Below are 27,643 nucleotides of genomic sequence, written 5' to 3'. Positions count from 1 at the left end.
TGGCCGGCGGCCGCGCGCGGCCCCGCCCGCCCCCTCGCCGGATTCGCTGGCGACCGGGGCGCGCGCGCCGTCCATCCTCGGCCCGAGCCGCGGCGGGACCCGGGGCCGAGGGCTCGGCCGGGCCCCGCCCCGCCCCGCCCGAGGCTCCGCCCCACGCCCGCCCCTCCGCCCGGCGCTGTCAAGCGAGCGGCGCGAGCGCGGAACCCGGGTCGCCCGCACGCCCCCGCCCCCGCGGAGCGCGCGCGCCTCGGCGGCCACGCCCCCTCCCGCGCGGCGCGGACGGGCCGAGGACCGGGAGGAGGAGGAGGAGGCCGAGGGCCCCGGGCTGCGGCCCGCCTCCGGCCCGCCCCCTGTGCCTGCGGCGTGGGGAGCCGGGCTGAGGCGGAGCGGGGCGACCGAGGGGCCGGCGGCTGGGCTCGGTTTCCTGCTCAGTGGGCGTCGTTGGGGCCCCGGCGGGCCCCGCCCCCGCGCCGCCCACCCCGGGCCCCAGCTGTCACTCAAGGCGGCGGGCTGAGGCCGGCGGCGGCGGCGGGCGGAGAGAGAGGCAGCTACGCCACAGCCCAGCGGCGGCCATTCGTGGAAAAATAGGCCGTCCCGCTCCTCCCAGCTCCGGCTGCGACCGGCCTTCTCCCCGCTACCCCCACCCCACCCTCCGCCTCCTCCTCCTCCTTCTCCTCCCCCCTAGAGCGGCGCCTCAGCGGGGCATTAATGCGGGATGAGCGGTATGTAACCCCCTCCCTCTCTCCCTCCTGTGCACACCCCTCCCTCCCTCTGCTCCTCCCTCCACCCTTCATCCCCCCTCTATCCCGCCCTCCCGGGTTCCCCCTTTTCTTCCCTCTGTTCTCCCCCTTCTTACCCCGCTCTTCTCTCGCTGCCCCTCCGCCCATCCGTGCTGCTTCCTCTTATGCCCCCTTTCTTCTCCTCCTCTCCTGCCTGCCCCTCCGGCTTGCCTCCTCCGTACCTCCCTCCTCCATTCCCCCTTTCTTCGCTAACCCTCCCTCCTGTGCACATCCTTCCCTCCTTCATTCCTCTTTTCCTCCCTCTTTCCCTCCCATGCACAACCCTCCTCCTGCCCCCTAAAGCATCGGCGGCCACTCAGTGGCCGTCGATGCTTTAGGGGGCAGGAGGAGGAGGAGGGTTGTGGGTGGTTTTTTCCTGCTGTCTCTGGGAGAGGAAACCAAACCTCCCCTTTCTGGGTGTTAACTCTCCAGCCCCCATGGGTTGGGTTTCAAACCACGTTTCTTAGGACTCGTTCTTTTGTAATAATGATTTGTACTGTTGTTTTTATAAAGAGGCAAAAGCGACAAGCTGGGAATCGAAAAGGATATGCTCGCAGGTTTTGTTATTGTATAAATGAAGGTGAATAATTAACCTGTTACACTTGATATTTTTGCAGATCAAAAGAAGGAGGAAACTATGCCCACGGAGGGAGAGAAATCTCCCGAGGCAGAGAATAACAACAATAATAATAAAAAAGGGAAAACTGGAGGCTCACAGGTAAAGAACACACACCCGAATAGGGAAGTGCCCAAACTATTAGCATTTAAAATGAAATGTTCAACTAACATTATTTCCTGCTCAGGGCATCTTTCTTTGGGTTGGATGAAACACAGTTGGTTGGGTGCAGTGTTTTTACTGCCTGGACATGTTTGTTTGGTTGCATTTTGCAGTGATCAGCTGCTTTCCATGTAATAGAAACATTTTAATTTTTTTTCTTTATTTTGAGGGGAAAAAAAGACTGAATTGATGATGCAGTTGAGGTCTTTGCTGTCACATAATCATTGATAATTAGAGACTTTTGAGAGCACTATGTTTAAAGATTATTTACAGCAATTCATAATTCCTTATTCGGAGCTGTATCATTGGTCTCTAAAGCACCTTTTTTTTTTTTTTGGGCTTCCTGTGCTGACTAATTAATGCTGACTTCTGGTGCTTCATACTTGCACTCTTGTCCTGAATCCTTTTTGTTTTCTCTTTTTATGGATAGGATTCTCAGCCTTCACCTCTTGCTTTGCTAGCAGCCACTTGCAGCAAAATAGGAACTCCTGGTGAGAATCAAGGAACTGGACAGCAGCAGATTATTATAGACCCAAATCAAGGTTTGGTGCAGCTTCAGAATCAGCCACAGCAGTTGGAATTGGTAACAACTCAGCTTGCTGGAAATGCTTGGCAGCTCGTTGCCGCTGCTCCTTCTGCTTCAAAAGAAAATAATGTTGCTCAGCAAGGATCTTCTGTTGCCTCAAGCGCAGCAAGTCCCTCCAGCAGTAACAATGGAAGTACATCTCCTTCAAAAACCAAATCGGGCAATTCTTCTACAACGACCCCTGGACAATTCCAAGTCATTCAAGTACAGAATCCAAGTGGTAGTGTCCAGTACCAAGTGATTCCACAGGTTCAGACAACGGAAGGTCAAATCAATCCATCCAACGCTACTGGTCTACAAGACATACAGGGTCAAATTCAGCTTATTCCTGCAGGGAATAATCAAGCTATCCTCACAACTGCAAACAGGACAGCTTCAGGAAATGTTATTGCTCAAAACCTGGCAAATCAGACAGTTCCAGTCCAAATTAGGCCCGGTGTTTCCATACCACTGCAACTGCAAACTATTCCTGGTACTCAGGCACAAGTTGTAACAACGCTGCCTATAAACATTGGTGGGGTAACCCTGGCTTTGCCTGTGATTAACAACGTTGCCACTGGAGGAAATTCGGGGCAAGTTGGCCAGTCTACTGAGAGTGGAGTTTCCAATGGAAATCAGCTGGCGTCTACACCTGTCACTTCTGCCTCTGGCAGTACCATGCCAGAGTCTCCTTCCTCATCTTCAACTGCTACAACCACTGCCTCAACATCTCTGACTAGCAGTGACACACTGGTAAGCTCTGCAGAAACAGGGCAGTTCACAAGCACAGCAGGCAGCAGTGCAGAGCAGGCGACTGAAGAACCTCAGACAACTGCTACAGACTCCGAAGCCCAGAGCTCCAGTCAGCTTCAGTCCAATGGACTACAGAATGTCCAGGATCAGTCAGGTTCCCTTCAACAGGTCCAGATTGTAGGTCAGCCTATTCTGCAGCAGATACAGATCCAGCAGCCTCAACAGCAGATTATTCAGGCCATTCCTCCACAGTCCTTTCAGCTCCAGTCAGGGCAGACTATACAGACCATCCAGCAACAGCCTTTGCAGAATGTTCAGCTACAGGCAGTGAGCCCAACTCAGGTGCTCATCAGGGCTCCAACTTTAACACCGTCAGGACAGATCAGCTGGCAAACTGTGCAGGTTCAGAATCTGCAAAGCCTTTCAAATCTGCAAGTTCAAAACGCTGGGTTACCCCAACAATTAACCATTACTCCTGTGTCTTCAAGTGGTGGCACAACCATTGCCCAGATTGCTCCAGTGGCTGTTGCTGGTACCCCCATCACTCTGAATGCTGCCCAGCTTGCTTCAGTACCTAATCTTCAAACAGTAAGTGTTGCCAACCTGAGTGCTGCAGGTGTTCAAGTTCAAGGAGTTCCTGTTACCATTACCAGCGTTGCGGGTGAGTGGTCTGACAATGTTTTGGGATTTTGCTTGTTTGTATGGTTGCTTTGTTTTGTTTGTGGTGGTTGCTTGTGTCTTTGGTTTGTTTTTTTTTTTTACTATTATAAGAATACCAGATGATTTTAGATTAGCACTCTTCCTTCAGTTTTCTGTAATGAATGTTAAATCCTTGATTATGAGGAAATATTTACCACTAAATTTATCACTAAAATTCGGATTTTAAAAGAGCTGACATTTTTTGCTAAACATTGAATTAATTTTACCAGTGGTGTCAGTTGAAATGGAACTGTTTGTGTTTGATAAACTATACTTAAATATTTCTGTCCTACGTCTTACTAAAGACTTGTAGGCTCCAGAAGTGAACATGAGACTTTACTGTTAGAGCTTTGATATGTTTAAATCAGCACAAAAAAGCTTTTTCCAACCAGGCAGTATTCCTAATCTTCTTTTGGGGATGTAGAATGAGAAGTGACAATATATGAGCTGGGATACCTTGTGTCCTGGCATGCATTCATATGGAACTACTCATTGCATTCTGCACTAGCTCATAAAGCTGTTCCCTTAAAAGTTTAAGTTCTGCAAACAGATTGAATGGAATAAGGTGCGCTTGCACATAGTTTCTGTGGCTTACTTTAAAATAAAAAAGATAAAACCAACTGGTGACTGTACTTCAGTACTTGCTGTTGAAGTTTTGATATGTACTATGAAATGCCTGTTTGGTTATACTGGTCTAATAGTTGGGAAAGGATCTATTAAAAGGTTCTAGGCTGGATAACTGAGCTTAGTTTTATGGTAAACTGTGCAAAGTCTCTGCAGTGTCCCACAAGGACACCTCTTTATGTAAAATTTGCTGACTTTTAATGTTACAGATAAAACTTGATTTGGGCAGGAGTTGTCTTTGTCAGCTTGATAACTACTTACCTAAACTTGGGTTTATGTCATAGAAGTAAAAGTTTTCTACTGTAGTAGTTACAATAAGCTCTTCTCCACAACAGCCTGATTATAGGCCCATTTTTTACTATAAAACTTAGGAAAAACACATCATGTTTAACTGCTGTCAAGTCTGCATAAGCAAACATTGGTATCATATTGACTCTTTAAATTGGCATCATATGCTAAAATGACAAATGTTTAACTGGGTACAGAATTATTCTTTTTGCTTGAAATGTTTTTGAGGAGAAATAACTACTAACGTAGTTTAGTAGTAAGAAATTTGGTATTGGGAGAATTTTGACTGCTGTGGTACTTCTTAGCATGGCATGTTGAAATACTAAGAGTTAGATTAACTAAACCTGGCTTGTTTAAGGAGTGTCATACAAGCATTAATTGTATGGGTAATCAGAATTAAAATCTTGACCTTGTGTTTAGCTGGAATGCTTTAGGGAGAAATTTGGTTATTTGTAGCTGAGCAGCTGCAGTCCTGTTTACCTTGGAACACTTTTTTTCTTGATAGGAAGGTGCTAGTTGATGGTCTTCTTAGGCAGAAGCCTCTACTTTGGTAGGGGACTCCATAGGAAGCCTGCTCTGGGAACAGCCTAGATTTGGAGGTGCTGGAAAAAACTTTCTGCATGTAGGTTTTTTCTCTGGTTGTGTACTACAATTCAGTACACACTAGCAGGTATTAGAGCAAGATATTCTGAATATCATCTTTGTTGGTTATACTGACCCTACCTGTGCTTGCATATGATGTCTTTTGGAAAATAATGGGATTGAGATTAGTAATTTGAGGATGAAAAAAGGGCAATGAATCAGAAGTATGGTCCTGGAGAAGCCAAGCCTTAGTCATACAGTGTTCGTATGCTAACTAGACTACATTTCGTGACCACTGAATTCCTCTTCATTGTGCCTACTCTCTCCTGCCCCGCTCCCAGTAGGCCTTATGGCTGTTTCCATAATTTCTTGGCAGCAGTGAATCATAGAAACATAGAATAGTTTGGATTAACAGGGATCTTTAAAGGTCATGTAGTTCAACCCCTCTGCAATGATCAGAGACATCAACTAGATCAGGTTGCTCAGAGCCCCATTCAACCTGGCCTTAAATGTTTCTAGGGATGGGCATCCACCACCTCCCTGGGCAAAAACCCTCTTTCTTATGTCTAATTTACACCTACCTTCTTTCATATTAGGGCCATTCCTCATTGTCCTGTCACTACCTGCCCTTGTAGAAAATTCCTCTTCAAGTCTCCTGTAGCTCCTTTAGGTATTGGAAGGTGCTATAAGGTCTCCTCAGAGCTGCCTTCTCTTCAGACTGAACAACCCCATTTCTGTCAGCCTTACCCCATAGAAGAGGTGCTCCACCCCTATAAATATTCTGTCATTTTTTCCTTTCCTTTGTCAATAAGGTACTCTTTCTCCCCCAGGACTTGATGTTATGGAGAAGGAACAAGCTTTTTGAATGCAAGAGATTAGTTATCATGTCCTTCCCTTACTTATCTTTGCTTCTGTCCTATGAAACTTCCTATTCTACATCCTTGGAATGGGAGACGTGATAGAATGGAAAGGAAAATTAAAAACATTATGTGCAGTCCTTAATGCTGTATTAAGATTCCAAGGAAAGAATGGTTATGAAATAGAAAATTGCAAACATGCTAAGATCTAAATTTTGCTTGCCACCTAAATAGAATAAGCTGACTTGATCAGGGCTGTTATCTTCCTTGGTTTTGCTGGTTTTTATTTGATGATTTTTTTTTTTGTTGTTATTCCCAGGCATCATTACAGGAAACCTTTTGAAAAACAAACAGCTCAGCTACCTCAATATCTGCAGACTGGTATTTTTTTTCTGCAGTACCTGAGCTTGCCAGTGTGAAGTGTCTTGAAAATAAGCTGAACTTTCCACAAGTAGATCATTTGCCACAAATGAGCAGTAGAAGTAGATGTTAGAAATGAGCTGTGTGGAGGATGTCCAGAAAATTTTAAGGAGAAGGCTGAGTGAAGAACTCATCCCATACATTCATTCAGGTGCTCTAACTTTGTTAGGGAAAAGAAGTTACATTGTCCTTCAATCAAGCCCCTTCAATCAAGCCAGTTGAGTTTCTAGGGGAAAAAAACTTTTAAAATAACAATAAAAAACTGTTTTTGTATTTGTGTCATATTTGTGTTCCATGAGCAGTGGTTTTCCTAGTTATTTCCACAGTGACATATTTAAGCACGTTTTTTCCTTTAGTTTTTCAGTAGTTAATAAAATAGTAAAGCAGGAAAATACTTAATTTAAAATTATAACAGAATTGTTGATTTTTAGAAAATTTTGAGAAATGCGGGGGGAGTTGTGTTTTTTGTTGTTGTTTTGTCAAATCAATTCTAAATTCCAATAGAGAAAAATTTCACATTGGGAAGAAAAACCTTAAGATCTTCTGGTAAATACTGTATTTTGGTCTACCTTTCATAACCTTTGTAACTGAAAGTCTACTGTAAACCTAGCAAGATGTATAAGTGTGTTTTTGGGGTTTCTTGTTGTATTTTTCAGTTAAAAGTTCAAAAACTGATCCTAGTAAGTATCCAGGGTACTTACATATAACCCATAGGGTTATATGTTGCATGTGGTCAAAAAAGCAGGGCAAAGCAGAGAAGTTCTCACAATCTTTCACTTTCTGGCCTGAGGGAAGACTTCAGTGTCGGTGATGAAAATTATTTTTTTACTGTGAGGGCTACTGAGTACTGACACATGTTGTTGATAGAAGTTGCAGACTCTTCGTCTTCAGAGATACTCAGAAACTGTCTGGGCATGGTCCTGGACAACTTTCTGCAGGTGGCCCTGCCTCAGCTGGGTGATGGAACCAGATGCTCTCCAGTGGTCCCTCCAAGTCTACACCAATCTGTGATTCCATAAAATTTTATTAAGGTGTACAAAGTGTCAGAGGTATAATTAAATGTACAGAAGAAAGTTTTATTCTTGTCCAGTTAAATTTCTTAGCATTAAAACCAGATCTTTAATCAGTTGTTTAGTTAAGGGGAAGACAATCAACAGGCTACATAAAAACCACTGTGGTTGCTTGAACATTCAGGGATTTACTAATACCTGCCTTGCTATGAGATCAGTACCTGTCTTAGCCTTTTACCAAGCTCTGCACTAAGTATTTCTCTCTGCTCTATCAATTGTTGTTTGCACATGGTTCCCTGTGGAGAGGGATAGCCTGGAATCTTAGAGGTGGCAACTTCTTGAATTTAGCCCCAATGGTCTTGGGGAAAAGTAGATACTGAGAATACCCTTGCCTTTTTTGAAAGGCTTCTGCTGTGAGAGTTGCAGATGCAAGTTCAAAGGATTCCTGTCCCCAGCTCCTTTTTAAAATAAGGTAGATTTGTCTAGGTGTGTTGACAGTATAAGAGACTATGTGAAAGGAACTGATTTTAGTATTAGTTGATTCTAAGAAAAAGATACCGTTTGTAAAATTGTTTTGTTTTGTTTGGATGGTTCATTTTGCTGTTTTGTTTTTTGGTATTTTTTTTAATGGGTTTTTTGTGGAGTTTTCTGGTTGGGTTTTTTTGGTGTTTTTTTGTTTGTTTGGTTTTTTTCTTTTTTTTTGTTTTTTTTTTTTTTTTTTTTTTTTTGTTTTTGTTTTTGTCCCTGAGAAAAAATTCCCTCTTTCTTTTGAGAAAAAAAAGTAGTAGCTCAAACTTATATCTACCTTAATGATACATCTTACAGTTCAAGCCTTTTTCTTGAAGATGAGTGGTGACATGGCCTGAATTATGGGGAATTTGGAGTTCATCCACCCAAAATAACCTGGAGCAATGACTTTTGTTCAGTGGAAAAGTCAGTTGTCTGGCAATAGTAAAGTTGGAGAGTTTTAAATCTTTTGTAGGGGTGTGTGATGGGCTCCAAAATAGTTCTTAATGACAATAAAATCCAATGCCATGTGTTCTTATTGGGATAGTTAAAAATATATAATGAGCCTTGCCATTCTGTTTCATACTCTGTAGTGATGTGAGCTACTAAGGCATTTCCCTCTTTGTCCTCTTTGTGATACTTTCACATCACTGTGACTAGTAGTTATGCAATTTGTCAGTACCTTGAGGTCTCCTGATTTCTTGTGCATTTTCCCATTTGTCTGCATCCAGCTTCAGCCTATCTTCAAGGCTTTCTCCTCTCTTTCCCTCTTTATTAAGTCTTCATGTGTGACAGTCACTAGTTTTAGGATTTGCAGTTCCAAGACTCAGTATATTGTTTAGACATGATTGTCATTATAAGTCAAAGCTTGATAAGGACTTTGAAGCATTCTATCCAATTCTTTAAACAGGAAAAAAATGAATTAGATTAACAGTATGCCACTCAGTGACTGGAAAAAGGGAAACATCACACCAATGTTTAAAAAGGTAGTAAGTAGGTCCTGAGAACTACTAACCAGTCTTATCTCTGTCCTCATCTCTGTCCATCCATGGTATGATCATGGAACACACCTTCTGCCAGCTATGTCCAGGCATATGGGTACAGAGATGGATAGAGACAGCCAACATGTTGTCCCAAATGTACACCAAACATGGCTTCACAGAGGGAAAATCATGCCTGACTAATCCAGTGGCCTTCTGTGCTGAAGTGACTTTATCAGTAGGTAAAGGAAAAACTGCTGATAATAATCTACTTCATCTGCCATGTCTTTTTGTAAGGGTTTTTGACATAGTCCCTCAGAGTAGCCTTGGAAAGATGCAGATTTTATGGATGATCTGGAAGTTGCTGGATGGCCACATTGAGAGTTGCCATCAATGATTCAATCTCCAAATGCAGATCAGTAATCATTGATGTCCCTCACGGGTCTGTACTGGGACCAGTGCTATCAGTATCTTTACTAATGATATTGTGGGATTCTGTGCATCCTTGGTAAATTCTCAGATGGCACGAAAATGAGCAGTGCAGTTGATGTGCTTGAGGGAAAGGATGCCATGCAGAGGGGTCTTGTCAGGCTTGAGATGTGGGCCAATATGAACGTCATTGCACTTCAGCAAGGCCGAGTGAAAGGTCCCCCACCTGTGATGGTGGAGTAATCTCAGTATAGATTGTGTGATGAAGTAATGGATTGAGAGCAGCTCTGTGGAGAAAGACTTGGGGATATTAGTAGATGAAAAATGGGATATGTGTGGTAATGTACATTTGCAGCCCAGGAAGCCTACTGTATCCTGGGCTACATAAAAACAAACAAGACCAGCTGTTCAAGGGATGTGATTCTCTCTCTCTTTGCCATTATTGTGAGACCCCATCCATAGTAGTGTGCTGTGATCCCCACTAGAAGACAGACATGGATCTGTTACAGCTGGTCTAGAAGAGAGCCATGAAAATTATTAGAGAGCTAAAATACTTCTTATATGAAGATGGGCTGCGACAGTTGGGGTTGTTCAAACTGATGAAGAGAAGGCTCTGGGAGCCTTTCAGATATACAACAGGATGTTGTCAGAAAGAAAGACTTTTTACCAACACCTGTCGGCAGTAACAGCACGAGGGGCAGCAGTTTTAAAATGAAAAAGAGTAGGTTTAGATGGTACATAATGAAGAAATACTTTACTCTGAGGGTGGTGAGATACTGGAATAGGTTTTCCAAAGAAGTTGTAGGTACCCCATCCCTGGAAGTCTTCAAGGTGAGGTTGGGTAGGTCTTTGAGCAACATGATCTAGCTGAAGATGTTCCTGCCCATGGCAGGGGGATCAGAACTACATGATCTTTAAAGGTGCCTTGTGACCTAAAACATTCTATGATTCTGTGAATATAAGAATCAAGTTTCTGACCCTGTCTCATACTGACTGCAGGCGATGCATACAAAGAGCAGTGCTCAGATTCTCTTCCCTCATTCCTGCATATTCCTGAGCCAAAGTGAGATTTTTTAAAAACAAGTTTAATAGTTCTTGATTTTTTTTTTCCTCTGAATTTGTCTTTTCTGAGTCTATGCATTCCATATTTGTCTGCAATATATTGTGTTTTAATTATTGCATAAGACATGTTTTATTTAAAGTTCTTAAGTTCATCTATTATGAAAACTTAAAATACCTGATTCATCTTCATACCATTCACAGTCTTCTATTATTCCCTCTAATGTGTGCTAGATTTTGAGGAAGGGGAAGGTGTTTAGTCTGAAGTCCTAGAATATTATATTTACATTGTTGAATGAACAAAAATGCATTTTTGTGACAGTATATCCTGTGGGGCTCCTCTCGTGTAAATGTGATAGTATGTCTAGAAACAGAACTCAGTGAGTGGTATAGCTAAACAAGAAGGGATTCCTGTAGGTGATAAGAACTTGTAAAGGGTTTAAAATAGCCACATTACATACAGTAAAACTGGCAAATATAGAAACCAAAGGTGGAAATCAAAGGAGCTGAAGGATAGGGGTTGCATGATTTTTTTTTTTTAAGTAACACGCAGTGTTTTCCTGTATGTTCATTGACAAGCAAGATGCAGCAAGTATCTTGAAAGAAACAAGCTGCAAGCTGTGGAATCTGTAGTAAAAAGATAAATGCAAAATATTGAGCTGTCTTAAAACAAATAAGCAAGCAAAAAAGGAGTATGTCTTAGTTTTTTACTTCATAGTATGTGACTTGGCATTCTGAGAGTGTATGGGAGGAGTATAGAAATGTAGCATACTTTTTCCCAAGTTATGAAAGGTCACAACTGTTCTCAGGCTGCCTTGAGGTGAGAATTGTTGCAGAGCCACAGTGTTCTAAATATTATAGTGCTGGCATCCTTTTGAAATATTCCAAAGTAATTACAGGAGAAGCATTTAGTCTTCTAATGACAAAATTGCTTTGGTTATGGGGTTTTCTTAAACTGAAATTCAATACAGTGGCAGAAACAGTTTGACAACAAACAGCAGTTGAAAACAAACATTAGCTTCCATGATGTTAGCGCAAAAATAAAAGTGTCAATATAGTGGTTCTGAACTTGATGCCTAAGGAATGTGCAATCTGCCTGTTCAGATAAATTGCCAATGGAGAATAACCTGGTAAATGTGCCTCAGTAAAACTTGCTTTTTCTGCCTGGCCTGTGAGTAGGAAGGCATGACCTTATCATTAATTCTAAAATAAGGTGGGAAGGGGAAGCATTTAAACTACCAACTTTTCTCATAATTGTGAGGTAAAATAGGTTTATAATGAGCTATTTTTATTGCTATAAACTTCAAGAACAAAATGTAAGCCTTAAATGTAAGCTCTGTCTTGAGAATGTTGGGTTTTACTATCTCCTCTCTCAATCCCCGTTGTCAGAATCTGAAGCATATAGAACAGGAAAAGAAGTGGCTAGCTTTCTTGTTCATAAAATGCCAAGCAAGTGAATTGAGTGATACAGCACATCTTCAACAGTTTGATAGTATTTTTATTTTGTTAAAGCATACTTAGATCTGCACTAAACCAACGTTCTTGTTCTTCCATTGCTACCTGCGAGGAAAAGACAAGAAGCATATTCAAAATTTCCTTTCAACAGCTCCTTCATTGTAACTTAAATTCTGGAGTTCTAAGTCTTGTATGATTTTGGAGCTTGTAGATGAAATAAATAATTTCTTACTGTTTTACTGTATTAAAAAACATTTTAATAGCAGTGATGATTACTGAAAAAAACTAACTGTATATGCAATGGGATGTTGTGTTCTAAGAGGAATATTAATTTTAAGTAAAACAGCGTTATTATTGGGGGTTGCCTTGTGGAGAGCAAGGAGCTGGACTTGATGCTTGTGGGTTCCTTCCAACTTAAGATGTTCTATGATTATTGAAAAACAACTCTATTTTTTTAGTTGTCAATGATTTTAATGGATAATTTAGTTAATAAAAGTAACGTGATGTATATGCTACAGCATGATAGCTTTGGAAGTAGTCAGGACTGCATAATGGAGTATAATTTTTAAAATTAATATTTTATCTGGTTATTACACATACCAAAACAGCCGCTCTGGACATCTGTAGTCTCTTGAGAAAGGTAGCATCAGAACACATGCTTAGTTTAATTTGGAGTATGGTTATACAGTTATATTGATTTCTGTATGCATCCGTTCCTAACAGTGGAGTTTCCTCTGGTGTTTAATGCTGCTGAGAGCTGATAACAGTCATGCACCTTGATCAGTTGGTATCACCCCTACATGCATATTTAATCTTCATAGATTGGCAGACTAGTATTATTTTGTTGTAAAGAGAGAATTATCAGTTAATATCTTCCTGCCGAAAAAACCCCTTGGGATACACATTAAGTACAAGCCTGAGTTTCCTTAATTATAGTTTCAAGTGATGATGTGACCGCTTTTCCCTTGAGAAAAATACTGAAGTTTAAGAAAAATGGGCCTTGATTTTCTTGTTTCTTTGATCATCTGGAAGTAACTGGCAAAAATGTGAAGCTTTTCAGTTTGTTCTGATCCAAAAAACAAGACCAGGTAAATAGTTTTGAGGGGTTAACATTGTTACAGAAAATGTCAGAACTTTTATGGGTTTGGATCTTACAGATTTATGTGGCCCTTCTTTTGTAATTCTATAATATGTGATTTTGTTGGTCCTTGCCTGATGAAAGATATAATAAAGTTTCAGTTTTTACATCTTTAATAAATGAGTTAATTTTAATATTGGTCAGCCTATTAATCCATTGGCTGTTAATAAAACCAAAGCTTGTGGCTCATGTTTAGTCTTTCTGTATAAGATCTTTAAGAATGTTCTATGAATCTTGTGTTTTTTCCTGATAATATCCTTAAATTCCTTTTATTCTCTATGCTTTTTTTATATATATTTACTTTTATCTTGATCAACATAATATTTAATACAGCCAAAATACTTACTTCAAGGAAATTCATGAACCTTCTAGTCAAGTGTAAAATATATAAGACAGCTAAAGCATAGACAAAATCCCGTAATATCCACCCAGAAAACCTCCCAGCCTACCTCTCAAAATCCAAATAGAGTACTGGAACCTTAGCTTATATTTTTTCGTGTTAGCCTACTTCTGTCCTTTCAAGATACATTTATTATTACTTCATGGCAATACTCATAAATTGAATGGAAATGCAGAAAATGGCACTTTCTGAGTGTGTGTTTTTGTTGCCATATGGCAGAAGTGTGTAAGATATCGTTTGATTTTTGTTTTGTTTTGTGATTTTTTTTTTTGTTTTTTTCCGTTTGTCATTTATTGAACTCCACAGGCAGACTGTGGAGACAGACAGTCTACAGGCTTCTTTCTAGTCTTACCCCTGTTTAAGAGTTAGGGGGAAGAGCTGAAGGAAAGAACTTGGCCACATTCTGTTGTGGCTATAAATTGTAGAATAATCTGAGAATTGGGGCAAAGGGGTGGGGGAGAGGTGGATGTTGCATAAAAGTAAATCTAAGAATCTCAATTTCTTACATCTGCTGCTAATTTCCATGCAGTGTGTCTGGTACTTTGCAGCACAGCTGGTGCTTGGGTTTTCTGCTGTTGCTCTAAGTTTCAGCATGCAGGAAAGTACTTGTGTTCATCTGCAAGAGGTGTTCTTGGACACGCCCTCTAAATATACTTTTTTGGCTATTTATTCAATAATGATGAAAATCAAGGTTTTTTTGGAAGGGTCTCTTTTCATTAGTAAAACAAGTTACTTTTCTGATTCTCTCTCTTTCTTTAGAATACTTAATAAATTGACAATATTTTCTTTTAATTTGAAGTCACAGTATCCAAAACAACCAGAGATATTGCCTTGCTTTAACTGAAACTACAAGTTGGTTGTTCAAGACTAAATTTTGTGAAATTGTAGCTCTTGTTCTATGTTTGATTTTTATATTGGTTTTGTATGGGTCTTTCTGTATTTCTGGTAGCTCTTTCCTTTTTTTAATAAAGTAATAAAAAGTACACTTGCTTTCAGTTTAATGAAAGGTCTTACCAGCTGGGAAAACTTATTTTCTGGCTCAAAGTACTGAAGTGCCCTCAGGTTGTCCTAAAGCACTTGCGTAAAGCCTTAACATTTTTCAAAAATTATTAAAATAACTTGGTGAAATTTTTGGGGCATTGCTTTGATTTTGTTTTAGTTACCAGTGTGATTATTGCACTAAAGGAAAAAAAAAACAAAAACACTTCATATTTTAAAAAATACTTAAGCCCCTTTAACTTTATTGCTTTAAACTTCACTCTAGAAGTGGTACTTTCTACAGAAGTTAAGCATAGTTATTATACGGTTCAGTAATTTTTCAACACACTGAGACTTAAAAACGTCTGGAAAATGAGTATAACAAGTTCTTACAAATCTTGACAAAGTTAGCCATGGACAAAAGATAGAAATTTGCTGCAGTGCCCCTCTAGGAGGTAAAAAAGACTGATGTCTATTTGATGCTGCAGTTTGCACAGGAAACATTCTGCTTGTAGTAGCATCTGGATACAATGCTGTGATTTGTGATGACCCTTGGAGTAGCTGGGTGAATCCAGTTCCTCTCCTTTCTCCAAACTGATCTTCTCTACAGAATGTGTGGGTCCCTTGTATCAGTGCTTGCAGTTTCTGTTCTGGGGAATTCTTCTTTCATCACGTATTGTTTCTTCAAAAATCTTTATTAACCACTGCTTAGAAGACGGAGCAGAATTATTAGCATACTGCATCATCTTCTTTGTAAATATTTAAATTCAGTGTTGTCTTTACATGTATGTCATTTTTAAATGTGATTTGTGCTTCTTTTTTCAGCATGCAACCTCCTTCATAGTAGTTTTTTTTTTAAAAAAATTGAGGATCTCTAGCTCTATTGACTCATATTTTTAAACAATATTTAAAACTTGGCTCTACCTTAATCAAAGCATTATATTCTATCTATAGATATAATAATATTATTATAATATTCTATATATATAGACATGTTATTATAAGTATATTGTACTATAAATAAATATATAAAGTATATAGATATTACCTTAGTGTAAATTGCATATATATCTTTATGGAAAAAGAATATTAAAGGATGTTTTCAAGCTTACAGTACCTGGTGTATGCAGGGCAAGGGAAGAGGAGAAAATTTTTTCCCATTGCTTCCTATCAGTGAGTTGTTAATGGGTGAGTTGCTGCATCAGCTCTGATGCCTGTAGAGCTTTGGAACTCTGCAGGCTGTCTTGTAGTAATATGCATTGAATTATGGATTCCAACTGCAGCATTTTCTTTGCTTTTTAGAATACACAGTTGAACAAATTTTCTTCTTTGCAGCATTAGCCACTGTAGTTCTAGGTACATTTTGCCAAGTGTTTCTCAGATTTTGCAGTAAGGTGCACCCTACTGAGATGACTGTCATTGATGCTCTCATCTTTTGGCTGCTAAACATTGGTTGCACAATAGCAACAGGAAATATAATTTTTTTTTCTGAGGAACTATGTACCAGAATGTAGAAGTATCCTTTTCTTAGTCTTAAATTTCTCTTCTTTCCAGGATCCAATTTTCTAATGCTTTACTCTCATGATTTCTGTAGATCAATAAGTTAAGTCCTTTCCTTTCCCTTCTGCCCTACTTGCCTCAGAGAGTCATCTGAGTTTTGTGCCTGCTACTTCAGATGAACAAGAGTAGGAAAGAAGATGTAGTGTGTGGTAAAAGGAAGATTGGTTTGCTTGTAATGGATGGCCAAGCCTAATAACCAGTGGTCAATCACTCTGTAGAAAAGCTCTTTCTTAGATACCATGCATTAGCTTTCTTAAATCATTCAAGTACTGTTATAGTTTTACAAATTAATTTTTAACAGAAAATGTGATATGTCTGTGTATTATTTGGTTTCATAGTAATTGCTTAAAGTTGTTAAATTTTCTTGCATGAATGTGTTACAAACTCATGTATTGGAAAGTATATGTGAGTTTTTACCTGCTAAGATGCAATTTTACTGCAAAATTGGAAAGCTGAGCAAGTGATGCTGAAGAATAAAGGATGTGCAATCATTTATCTTGATAATCCTGTATCTCATGTTAATAAATAATGCAGTTACTTAATGGCTTAAATGGGAAAGATTAGTGATTAAGATCATGCAGGTTCTTTTATTTGGAAGCTTAAAAAAATTCTATTCAGTCATAATCATATTTGTAATACTGCAATAAGTGAGACTTCTGTTGCACTGGATTTGTAACATAAGTACTATAACAGGTTTCCTTGCTGTATGCATTTTTTCCTATGGTCAAATAAATAGTTACTTTTCAATAGCAAGAGAGAACTTAGGCCTGAGAGCAAATGAAATGCAATTTAGTATCAATGTTATTTAGTATCAATGTTATTTTGTAACATTTGGTTGTAATTTACCTTTCTATCCTGATAGTATGTATAATAAAGCTCAGACATTTGCAAGTTCAGCAATAATTTTTTAAATCAAGATACTTCACAATTTAGGGAATAATTCTGAAAGAAATAATGGGAACTTGAGAAAATTTTCTCTGTTCCAAAAGCAGGTGTCAGTGACTGCTTTCACAGCTCATACATGAACTGAAGTGTGACTTTGATCCCTCACAGAGTGATTTGTTTAGGCCTCTTTCTGAAACATGTGCTGAAACATGAGAGCTGTTGTTACTGAAGGGTTTGATTATGAATGGTGAAGTGTAGTGATATCAGGTCTTGTGGTTTGGAATATGTCAGGAAGAAGCAATTTCAAGTGATCTCCTGATTGTAGCAGCATTTCTGGAAGGCTTTAAATAGCATTTAATGCCTCTAGTAAGACATTGAAAGTAATGTTTTTAATAAGCCTTTTTTCCTCCACCTAGAAAGTGTCAAGAGATCATTCTCTTCCTGTATGAATAACATTATCTCAACCACCTGTTTTAGAGTGAGCAGGTTTGTTTGTTGGGTTTGGTTTGGTTTTTTTTTTTCAAATAAGAAGCCAGTTTAGACCTAGATCCCTTCAAATGAAAAATCCTCTCTGTTTTTAACTTCTAGAAGTTGCTCTCATTTAATTTAGTAGGCTGCTGATAAACTCATATCAATGTTAAGTTGTCTCAGTATCTTTTCTTTGGAAGAGGTGATTTAAGATATAATTAAATTCTCTTATCTTCCCTTTATATTCTTTTTGTTTTTCTTTAAGTGCAAGTGATGTACAAGTTAAATCCCCTAGTGCTCCGTAGAATTCTAGTATATAATTTAAAAAAAACATCCCATACAACTCAAGACTATAGCAGACTCACTTTGAGATTTTGGGCATGTTCTGTTAGTTGTTTTGTGAAAATTTTCTGGTTTTTCTTCAGGAGAAAAGATATTTCAGCTGGTCTAAAATACACTCCTATTATTCTCAAAGAACAAAGACTATTACGTTTAACAGCTTTAAAATGGGAATAGATACATTTGTACCCTGTGTATTACTAGTGTGCTAGCTTGTTGGGGTGCTCTCTCAGGAGTTCAAAACAAAAATTAAAGTCCAGTAATTACATTACTGAACTTCCCAGTCTTTTTTCTCATAGCTGTGTAAAGCGCTGATGAAGAATATTTATCTTGTGTGTGTTCTTTCTTCAGTTACTCTTTTACCTATAACTAGATTTGCTTATTGAATGTTGTGGCTTGGTTCTTCAAATAAGGCAATTTGCATGGTATTTTGAGAACTTCAGAATCTTCTGTTCTGAATTTAGTAAGTGGAATTCAAGGGAAGTTTAAAATAATTTAAAAGAGTTTAAAATAGTGACTCCATGAGATTAACTTAAAGAAGAAAAATCGATATGCATACTAGAAAATGTTATAAATAGTTAATCCTAGCTAAAGAGCAGTCATCTTATTACTGTTTAACTGAAGCCATATGGGGAGTGTAATTGTCTGCCTGAGCAACCTTACTTGGCATTGTCCTCTTTGTATTTTTATTGTAATTTTTCTGGTTATTGTGAATAATTTCTACTCAAATGTTTCACTGTATTATGTTTAATAAATAGATTAAGGTTGTAGCTCAGTAGTGTGTATCCTGTATTCCAAGATATGGCCTGTATTTACATGGGGGAAGGAAAGTTCAAAAAGATAAAGTGTGTGCCAGCAGTGGTACTTGATACTCTGAAGAAGTGGCAGAAGACCCTTGTGTAAAGTTGGTTGTCTCAGTACATGGACAGTGAAAGTTGGTTCATATGGAATCAGCAAAATATATTGGATTTTTAGAAATGCTTCTCTATAAATGTTGATTTGTCATATCCTAGAATTACATCTTGAATATTAACCAGCAATCATGGGATGAGAAAAGGAGTCATCCTCCTCAGGGTTCAAATGTCTCAATTCACATCTTATTTGAAAAGCCTTGGTTTGACAGCTGTCCTGGTTTAGGGTGAACTTAGGGTGGAAGCTTTTGAAGGGGTCTCTTTAGAAAGTAGATTCAAGTGGTCTCTCCCCAAGCCGGTTCAGGAGGTAAGTTTTCTTTGAGAGAAGTGGGAAAGGGAAAAACTGTTTCATTTAATGAGCAAAATACAAACATGAAAAAAATGAATAATATTAAACAATAAAACCTCTCTGCTCTGAAGAGATGGTAGATTCAGAGTCTAAAGTTTTTTTTTGTAGGCATAGTTTTTTTTGGGTTAGGAGCTGGCAAGGCAGTGTCCTGGTCGGGGAAGGATGTGGGCCTCTCCATGCTGGGGTTTGCTGGCATGGGTCCTTAGTATTGGTCTTCTAGACCAGAGCAGCAGAGTTGAACAGTTCCTCTGAAGAAGCCACAGTCAAGAGAAAAACTTGTTGTCTCAGCTAATGAACTAGAAGCTAGTTTAAAAGTAAAGAAAGACTCTTGGTGTTCTCTTCCCAGCTACACAGCTGTGAAGTCCAAGAGCACTCTGAGAGCCTTACCTTTCTCTTGCTGTCTGTGCTAGGCAGCACAGTCTGTGAGAAAAGAAATTTTGCAGGAGTAAAAATGAAGTGTCTGCCAATAAATCATGTGTATCTTCTCCCTCTCTCCTTCGTTGTCTCTGGCCCTAGTTTAGCTACAGGGCCCTTTCTGAGCAAACTGCAGACAATGGGGGTACCAGGATACCACATCATAAAGTCACCTCAGGACAGTAGCCCAGGGAAAAGTTGCATCGGAACTTTAATATTAATTCAAGAAAATCAGAGAGAAAGAGATAATTATCCTCTTCAACTGAGTTCTGACCACAGACTGATTAGGTCTCAGGACTTCTTTGCTCCAATAGGACTTTGTGGCATAAATGGAGTCATCCTTCTAACAGACTGTAATAAAGAAGTATAATTCTTAACAATGTATCAAAAATGTGATTGACAATGAAAATAGAATAGGATGCTGCAATAAGTCACAATATCTGTTATACCTTTAACTTTTGTAGTGACCATTCACAGATGCTTAATTCATGGTGCTGTTTGTGAATTAAAGGAGGTTGCACCTTAGGTATGCTTAACAGATGGGGAGTGGATTGTGCTCTGTGAAAGACTGCACATTGAGCCAATTATTCCTTTTCATTTACTTTTGGCTCACTAAAAAGTGCAACTGGTTTTTATCACAAGCAATCACGTTATCGTATTAGGATAATCATTAGATATAAAAAAAAATGATTAGCCTTTTTTTGACTCTGGCTGTTTATAGCACTCAGTGTTCCCACAGCTTAACAGCCTGACAAGGAGTTGCTCCAGGATCAGCACTTTCTTTGGAAGCTCTAGTATCCTCTTCAGCCACTGTTAGACCAAAGTACTTGATACTACTATTTACATTTATATAATGATGATTTCTTACCCTATCATTTTCTCCCTCAAAGAGCATCGTGAGTGCTTTTCTTTCCTATTAAAGTATGGGAAATAAATATATTTCCAGTATATTGCTATTCTGAAAATAAAGACTTGGTTCTATCCTAAATATATGGGGACTCTGCACTAAGGGTTAAACCTGTAATTTTTTTTCTTTGTTGCTGATACCAGAATCCTTTTAGATTTTTTGTTTGTTTGTTTTAACTATCTGTCCAATAGCAAGTGGGGTTAAAATGCTATCTCTTATAGACTTGTCCTTGTTCTTTTCAGAGAACTGAAACGCTCAGTGTCTGGCACTATTTGTGGCCTTCTTAAGAAGACAAGGAATTCATGTTTATTCATATCTAGGCAGATCAGATGCAACTTCCACCCATAAACTAAGGGAAATAACTGGGAAAATTTGGTCAGTTCTTCAGGTGAAAATAACCTGGTACTGACCTAGGCAGAAACCAGCTGTAGCCAGCAATGGCCTTTAGATGACAAATCAAGTAACTTTGGGAGGTTCTCTGCATATCATGTTCTTCATGTTCTTCTGTATATCGTGTGCATGTATGTATGTGGTGGTGTTAGGTGGTGTGTGTTAGATTTTGTTTTTGGCTGGTAGCATAGTGTTACACAAGATAGTCTGTGCAAGCATCTGTTCCCCTCAGCAATCATGTGAACGAAGTAGTCATTGTCCCACACAGGGTTATGTGTCAACTCACTCAGTAGCTGGGCACTTTAGGCTTCAGTGAGAGTGTTCTTCTTATCCCCTTTGGTGGTGTCTGTTATGGGTGCTATACAAGTCATTAAAACCCATTTAGATATCTCAGAATCATGTTATCCGTGAGGAATTTCTAATTTTTACATGAATGCTTCAATACTGAGGACTTTCATGCATTAAATGTTGTATTCTGCTCTAAAGAATTCTGCTTGCCTGTTACACTCTCTAAATAAGGAGATAGTATTCCCTTTAATTTCAGAGTTGTATGAAGGCAGTGGATTTTTGAAAATGGCAGCATCTAATTATATTTTGTCCCATTTCTGTTACTAAGAGGGCTGGCATATTGGCATATTGTGACTGGAAGTCATTTCTGTGTCAGATTTAGTTTATTATATGTATTTTCTAAGTCTGTGTAATACTAACTTTTAAAACAAACATAATATTAGGTTGTTGTTGTTCAAGTACTCTTCTTACCTATATTGGAATAGTTTATTTTGCTTTAATATCAAGCCAGTAATCCACATTTCCGTAGATCAAGAAAGCCAATGAGATAATGGACTTATGCAATGAAGCTGAATTCTTCATTCATCAAATCAGTCTTGATCCCATCCCTGGGGAGGCTGTTCTGGTGATTGACCACCCTCTCAGTGAAGAGCCTTTTCTTAATGTCCCACCTTAATGTTCCCTGGTTCATATTCATGCCGTTCCCTCATGTCCTATCACTAGGCACCAGAAAGAGGAGAGAGGAGTTCAGCATCTCTCCCTCCACTGCCTCGAGGAAAGTGCAGACTTTGTGGATTTCACCCCTCAGCCTTCTCTTCTCCCAGCTGAACAAACCAAGTGACCTCAGGTGCTCCTTCTACATCTTGCCCGTGAGACCTTTCATCATCTTGGTCCCCTCCTCTGGACACACTCTAACAGTTTGTGCTTCTTGCACTAAGGCACCCAAACCAGCACAGAGTGCTCGAGGTGAGGCTGCAGCAGTGCAGAGCAGGACAGTCCCATCCCAGTCACTTCCCTCACTTGGCTCACTGCACTCTGCTGGATGCACCCCAGGGTACAGATGGCCCTTTCGGCTGCCAGGGCACACTGTTGACTCATCTTCAGCTTCCCATCAGCCCAAACACCAGATCTCTTTCCCCAGGGCTGGTCTTGCTCCTTGTCCCCCCATTTATACATCTAACCAGTGTTACCCGATCCTGAGTAATCCTGCAAAACAACAGCCTCAAAAAAGCTTTGGTATGTTAGCTTGTTCAAGTCTAGTTCTAAATTTCTTTTTCATTCAAAAGTTCCTTTCTGGCTCAGTGTTAATTCAAGACAGATTGTAAGATAAGTGACAACTCTGTAAGTACCATAAAACAACTTGTTAATTAGCTAATTGTAGTTTTCTGAATGCAGATATAGTTCAAAGGTTATTAGAGAGATATTAATTGGCAATTGACTGAACTATATTTCTGTGTAAGATTTTGCCTATCTCAGCTTCTAAGAAAAAGAATACATTTTTTAAACTAGTTAATTTTTCTCAGTATCAGCAATTTTCAGTCTTGTGCTGTTTTAATAACAAATTACATTAAACTAGCAGGTAGGTAATACTTCAGGAAAATGGCTGGATATTTTGTTTGTCTTCCCTTAACATTAAGTGGATATTTTTCTTCCTAATGTAAACATGTAATGTTTATTTGTGCATTTCACTTATTGAAATGACTAATAAAAGGTACAAACAATTTTTATTTTACAGGTCAACAGCAAGGACAGGATGGAGTAAAAGTACAGCAAGCCACAATAGCTCCTGTAACGGTAGCAGTAGGTGGCATTGCTAATGCAGCAATTGGTGCTGTTAGTCCTGATCAGATAACACAAGTGCAGCTTCAACAAGCTCAACAAGCTTCTGACCAGGAAGTGCAACCCGGTAAGAGACTGAGAAGAGTTGCCTGCTCATGTCCTAATTGCAGAGAGGGAGAAGGAAGGTAAGTATAACTTTTATCAGTATATATTTAAGCATCTTATCATAGCTTGCCTCATTTGGGAACAAGATTGTCCTGTCTTGCCTAGATTTTGAATGCTTTCTATTAGAAAGTACATTTGTGTGGGCTTTTTTAGACAGGGATTATAATTGCCTCTATTAGCATGAAATGTTTCTCCTAATAGCTGGTAATGTTTTAGAATAGAACTACTTAGCTGTTTAAATACAATCTTTTTAGAGGCAGCAATGAGCCAGGAAAAAAGAAACAGCATATCTGCCATATTGAAGGATGTGGAAAAGTTTATGGCAAGACATCTCATCTTCGTGCACATCTGCGCTGGCATACTGGTGAAAGACCATTTGTCTGCAACTGGATTTTTTGTGGCAAGAGATTCACAAGGAGTGATGAGTTACAAAGGCACAGAAGAACCCACACAGGTTGGTCATCCCTTTCTGTAGCCATAGTACAGCAAGTCTGAATTGTAGTGTCCATAGTTAAACCATGGGATCAAGGTTCTCACTAAGTTAGCTGAAAATTACCCTTACATTTGAATAAAGTAACTTGAAAAGAAGGAAGTGGTAGATTCCAGTTTTCATTAATTTAAGATGACTATGAAATCATATAAATAAAAAGGGATCTATTCCAACTGGTTTTTTGTATGTAGGCTAGAAAGAGATGGCCATTTCATCATAGATAGCTGATGTACGTTAGCTGGTGCCTGATCTAAATGTAACAAATTTAGGTCAGGTATGTAGGATTAGCCATGGACCAAGGTTATTGTTTCCTCACTTGGATTAGCATAGTCCTTAAGACATAGTCTATACACTAGATTTAGTCTTCTTGGGAAATTTTCTAGAAGACTTTCAAGTGGGAACTGATAAAGCAAAGTCTCTTAACAGTTCAGAATGGAAGAGTTGGGCTCTTAAAAGCTGAAAAATTTTATCAGCCTTCATATTTATAGCCCCAGGAGAGTATCTCCTCCTCCCTGTCCCTTCTCCCCAACTTAGAACACCTGATGTCTAAGCACTAATTACATTTGATCAGTAACAGGACCTTTTGGTAAATTGAATTTGTCTCTCTCGGTGTAGATTTCGTCCATCTTCATGGAGCATTGGAATTCATGTTTCCAAATTTGTTTCCCATCACTGTCATCTCAATTTAAAAAGTGTTCTTAAAACATGCTACAAAGTTGTTCTTTGAGTGCTTTTACCTCCCTCGCTCTGGTAGGTTTACGGAAGTTTATGAATATTCTCTGGTGCCCTGAAATTCAAACTTTTTGTCAGATGATCACAGCATAGCAAATACTTGGTGAGAACATTTTAGTAGTAAAGAGTAGGTGGCCAGAAGCCTGTGACTGAACAGAGGACACCTGGAAATGAGACATATGGAAAAAGTGTCCTTTTAAAGAGACTTTGAGCGTTGAATAAAAGACGGTGAGATTCAGATGATCAAACAGTGTTCAGTGCTCTATTTCAGTAACATTTTGGTTTTCTTCTTCTTTTTAAAAAGGTGAAAAGAGATTTGAATGCCCAGAATGTTCTAAAAGATTTATGCGAAGTGACCATCTCTCAAAACATGTCAAAACTCATCAAAACAAGAAGGGTGGTGGAACAGCCCTTGCTATAGTTACCTCAGGAGAACTGGACTCTTCAGTTACTGAGGTTCTTGGTTCTCCAAGAATTGTCACAGTTGCTGCCATTTCTCAAGATTCAAACCCAGCAACCCCTAATGTTTCAACAAACATGGAAGAATTCTGAAAGGATCATTTATATGGACACCTAGTGCTGCACTTAAGTTTACATACCTTTCAGGATATGGAAGTGGGCTGGTAAAGTGGATTACAGAGCAGGAAATCTTTTTTTCAGTCATGACTTCTGTAAGTGTTCCAGTTTGGAGGGTCAGCATGGGAAGTGTACACCGGTGCAACAAGACAAAAATTTCAAAAATACAAACAACGCAAATTGATTACTGGATAAGCAGATAGAGGAATAATATTTCCATACTGTACTTTTTTAGTTATATATCTGTATATTCTGTAACAATTTTAAGTGAACTTTACCCCACTATTTTAGCACTGTATGTTAATGTGTTTATAAAATCTGATAGTATCAATGTAAAACTGGGTGGACCTTGACTAGGATTAATACCATTTGATGAAGGCACTTTGTTATTAACATAAATTTGTAATATTTTAATGAGAGCATCCTTTTCCCATAAGGCACAGCAAAACAGAACACAGGATGAACAACAGTGGACATATTTTGGGGTTTTGCTCAGTCCATACAACACATCAGTTAATTTTGGCCATCTTTTCTCAAATTTTGGAATTACTCAAACAGCAGCTGGAGGATACATGCTGCAAAGTGGTTCTGAGGTGGGCCTCAGATTAATTTTGACTACTACATTATAGTAGTGTGTATAAATGACAATCAGTGAGTTCTAATTCCTCTCTTCGTGTGGAGAGCTAGGCTATGTAGAATTAGTGTAAACAGTAGGAAAAATAAAACCATAGAAAGATACTAACATATGATTTACAAAAGTAATGGTATCTTTATGTAGAATGAAAAAAAAAATGTGTCAATTTTTGGTAATTAATTTCATTTTATATTCCTCTGCCCATGGTGAAGAGGTTGGAACTAGATGATCTTTAAGGTCCATTCCAACCCAAACCATTCTGTGGTTCTATGATTCTGTATTCTAAAACATCTGTGGCCCATTTCTAACTCATAGATAACCTGAATTTTAAAAACTCAACCTTAGGTGTTTGATTGTTTTAATTTTGTTAGAATTCATGGAAATCAATCAGACAACTGAGTGTTGTCCAGTATGTTCTCTCTGTAAATACTAGTTTATAATGTTGTGGTTAATGTGCCGACTTCTTTGTGCTCTGACTTAATAGCCAAAGAAAAAAATTAATTATCACATTTTCATAAGGAAATAAGTAAGTAAACATTTTCTCTTTCCCCTTAAATATTACCATCTCTTTTTTCTTCAAGGATAATGTGTAGGCTGGTGATAAATATCTGTTACCTATCAAGTCTTATGTTGACCCTCCAACCACAAAACAAACTGGGAAAAGAGAAATATTATTTTGGGACATGCCTTTTGATTTCAAACGTTCGGTTACAATTTCAGATGTGACAGTGAATATAGAGGAAATGTAAAAAAAAAATAAAATAAAAAAATTGCATTTTCTATGTGAAAATTAGTAGTAGGTACTAGGAGGAAAGATGGCCAAATATTTCATACTCAGGAGTTTTAATTACTTCCCCTAGGCATAAATATAACCTTTTACATCTACAGTCACTTGTTAATAAATTCTCATGACCAGTTTTTAAGGATATTTATACACCAAAATATTTTAATGTAACTGAAGGAAGTACAGTGCAAGAAGAATAAGATGTTTTTCTTTCCCCTACAAATTATGAAAGGAAGAATGTGTGTGGTAGCTGTTAGTTTGCAAGATGTAACAGGTACCCTGTGCATTCCCTAAAGAGCATATACTTCTCATCTGAAAAATTTATCAATCTTGTGGTGTTTTCTGTATTTTTGAAGCAAAAGACGTACCATTGTTTACACTGTGTACACTTTAGGCCAGGCCTTTGTAGCAAAATACTAAGCTGAGGGTATTTTATACTTTCAGTTTACATAAAAAGCTTTGAGATTAAAGAAAAACAATTTTACACTGTGGTTATAAATTTCAAGTTTCTTAAAGCTTTTTTAGACTTGTAACAGAGTCTTTAAATTTTAGTTGGGTTTTGTACATTATTTTGTATATTTTATTTAAAGTTCTCTTAACTGATGTATCTGGATTTAAAATGTCAGAATCAATTAGGTGTCACATTTAATACAGATGAACATTAGGTAGTACTAACTGTTAATTTTATTATAAAGGAAATGAAACGTCAAAGATATATTTTATCATTATGCTTCACAATCAGTGCTCTACATTACTTTATGCAAAGAACTTTCCTAATGTTAATATCATGTTTCCTAAAAGTTAACAGTTTTGTAAACTGAAGTTACAAGCATTCTGCACAACCATTTCATATGTAATTTTTTCATGCATACTTATGTATGCAGATAGGAAACTGAAGTAATTTTTAATCTGCAATGAATCCCTATTATAGATTTATCCAAATCTAAATCTGGTTGGCATCTCAAGTACATTAACTTGTGTTAGCAGGTGCACATTTTACCACTGGAATTAGAAATATTCTGCCAGTCTGTTCTGCATACCATTCTGAATCCACTTTTCTGTCTTAAAAGGATCGTAAATTTCAATGTCCTTTATTTGACTCAGTGGGATATAGCTGTTGTAAGTAATAGGGCACAGATGTGCAGTAGTATCTTGTTTAATGGCATTTCACTGTTCATTCCCTTTGCCACCATTAAAAATTTTGCTTTATTGTAATTATCAGTGCAAAGTGTATTTACCATGGTAGAACTCCAGTGTTAGAATAGTTTTTTTCTTACAATATACTTTCTTTGGTTAGATTTGTGTATGTGTTGCCGATTACATTAGCAATTGGTGTTAAGTCATTATTTATCACATTCTTTCACGAGAGCAGTAATAAAAGTGTGTAATCTAGGAGAAAAAGTTAATTTGTCAAAGTTAAGTAAGCATGATGTTTAGGTCCTATTTTTCAATTTTATAACTGTTTTATTGCAACAATATTTGTATTTAAGTCTTCATTTTAATGCCTTGTGGTGTTTTTTTATGCATGTCACTGAATTGTCATCCCGCAAGAATTGATGTGCAGCATAGGGTATTAAATCTACATAATGATTTTGAAACAGAAAAATAGTTGATGGTAAAAATGTAAATGTTTTGCAAAAATTCCTTATTAAAAAAAAAGTTTTGTAGTAA

General features: G+C 38.4%; 1 protein-coding gene and 1 long non-coding RNA gene across 2 annotated transcripts in view; one reads left to right on the top strand and one right to left on the bottom strand.

The window, feature by feature from the left end:
• LOC144247250 (uncharacterized) overlaps positions 1-1,077 on the bottom strand; it is a 34,684-nt gene extending 33,607 nt beyond the window's left edge. The window contains exon 1 of the long non-coding RNA XR_013340979.1: positions 857-1,077. This is a non-coding gene — a long non-coding RNA (uncharacterized LOC144247250). The remainder of the gene's footprint in view (positions 1-856) is intronic.
• Positions 486-27,643, top strand: SP4 (Sp4 transcription factor). Its single transcript, XM_021538262.2, has 6 exons — positions 486-722; positions 1,397-1,497; positions 1,988-3,536; positions 22,548-22,776; positions 23,011-23,210; positions 24,283-27,643. Exons 1-6 carry the CDS (start codon positions 716-718, stop codon positions 24,528-24,530), a joined length of 2,334 nt encoding a protein of 777 aa, XP_021393937.1. The 5' UTR covers positions 486-715; the 3' UTR covers positions 24,531-27,643.

This window comes from Lonchura striata, chromosome 1, assembly GCF_046129695.1.
Source record: "Lonchura striata isolate bLonStr1 chromosome 1, bLonStr1.mat, whole genome shotgun sequence".
Classification (NCBI taxonomy): domain Eukaryota; kingdom Metazoa; phylum Chordata; class Aves; order Passeriformes; family Estrildidae; genus Lonchura; species Lonchura striata.
The sequence above is the reverse complement of the archived record's forward strand: the minus strand, read 5'-3'. Positions and strand labels throughout refer to the sequence as shown.

Coding starts and splice junctions, on each gene's coding strand:
- SP4 (XM_021538262.2), top strand. Junction 3,537..22,547: donor TACCATTACCAGCGTTGCGG/GTGAGTGGTCTG, acceptor TTTATTTTACAG/GTCAACAGCAAGGACAGGAT. Junction 22,777..23,010: donor TGCAGAGAGGGAGAAGGAAG/GTAAGTATAACT, acceptor CAATCTTTTTAG/AGGCAGCAATGAGCCAGGAA.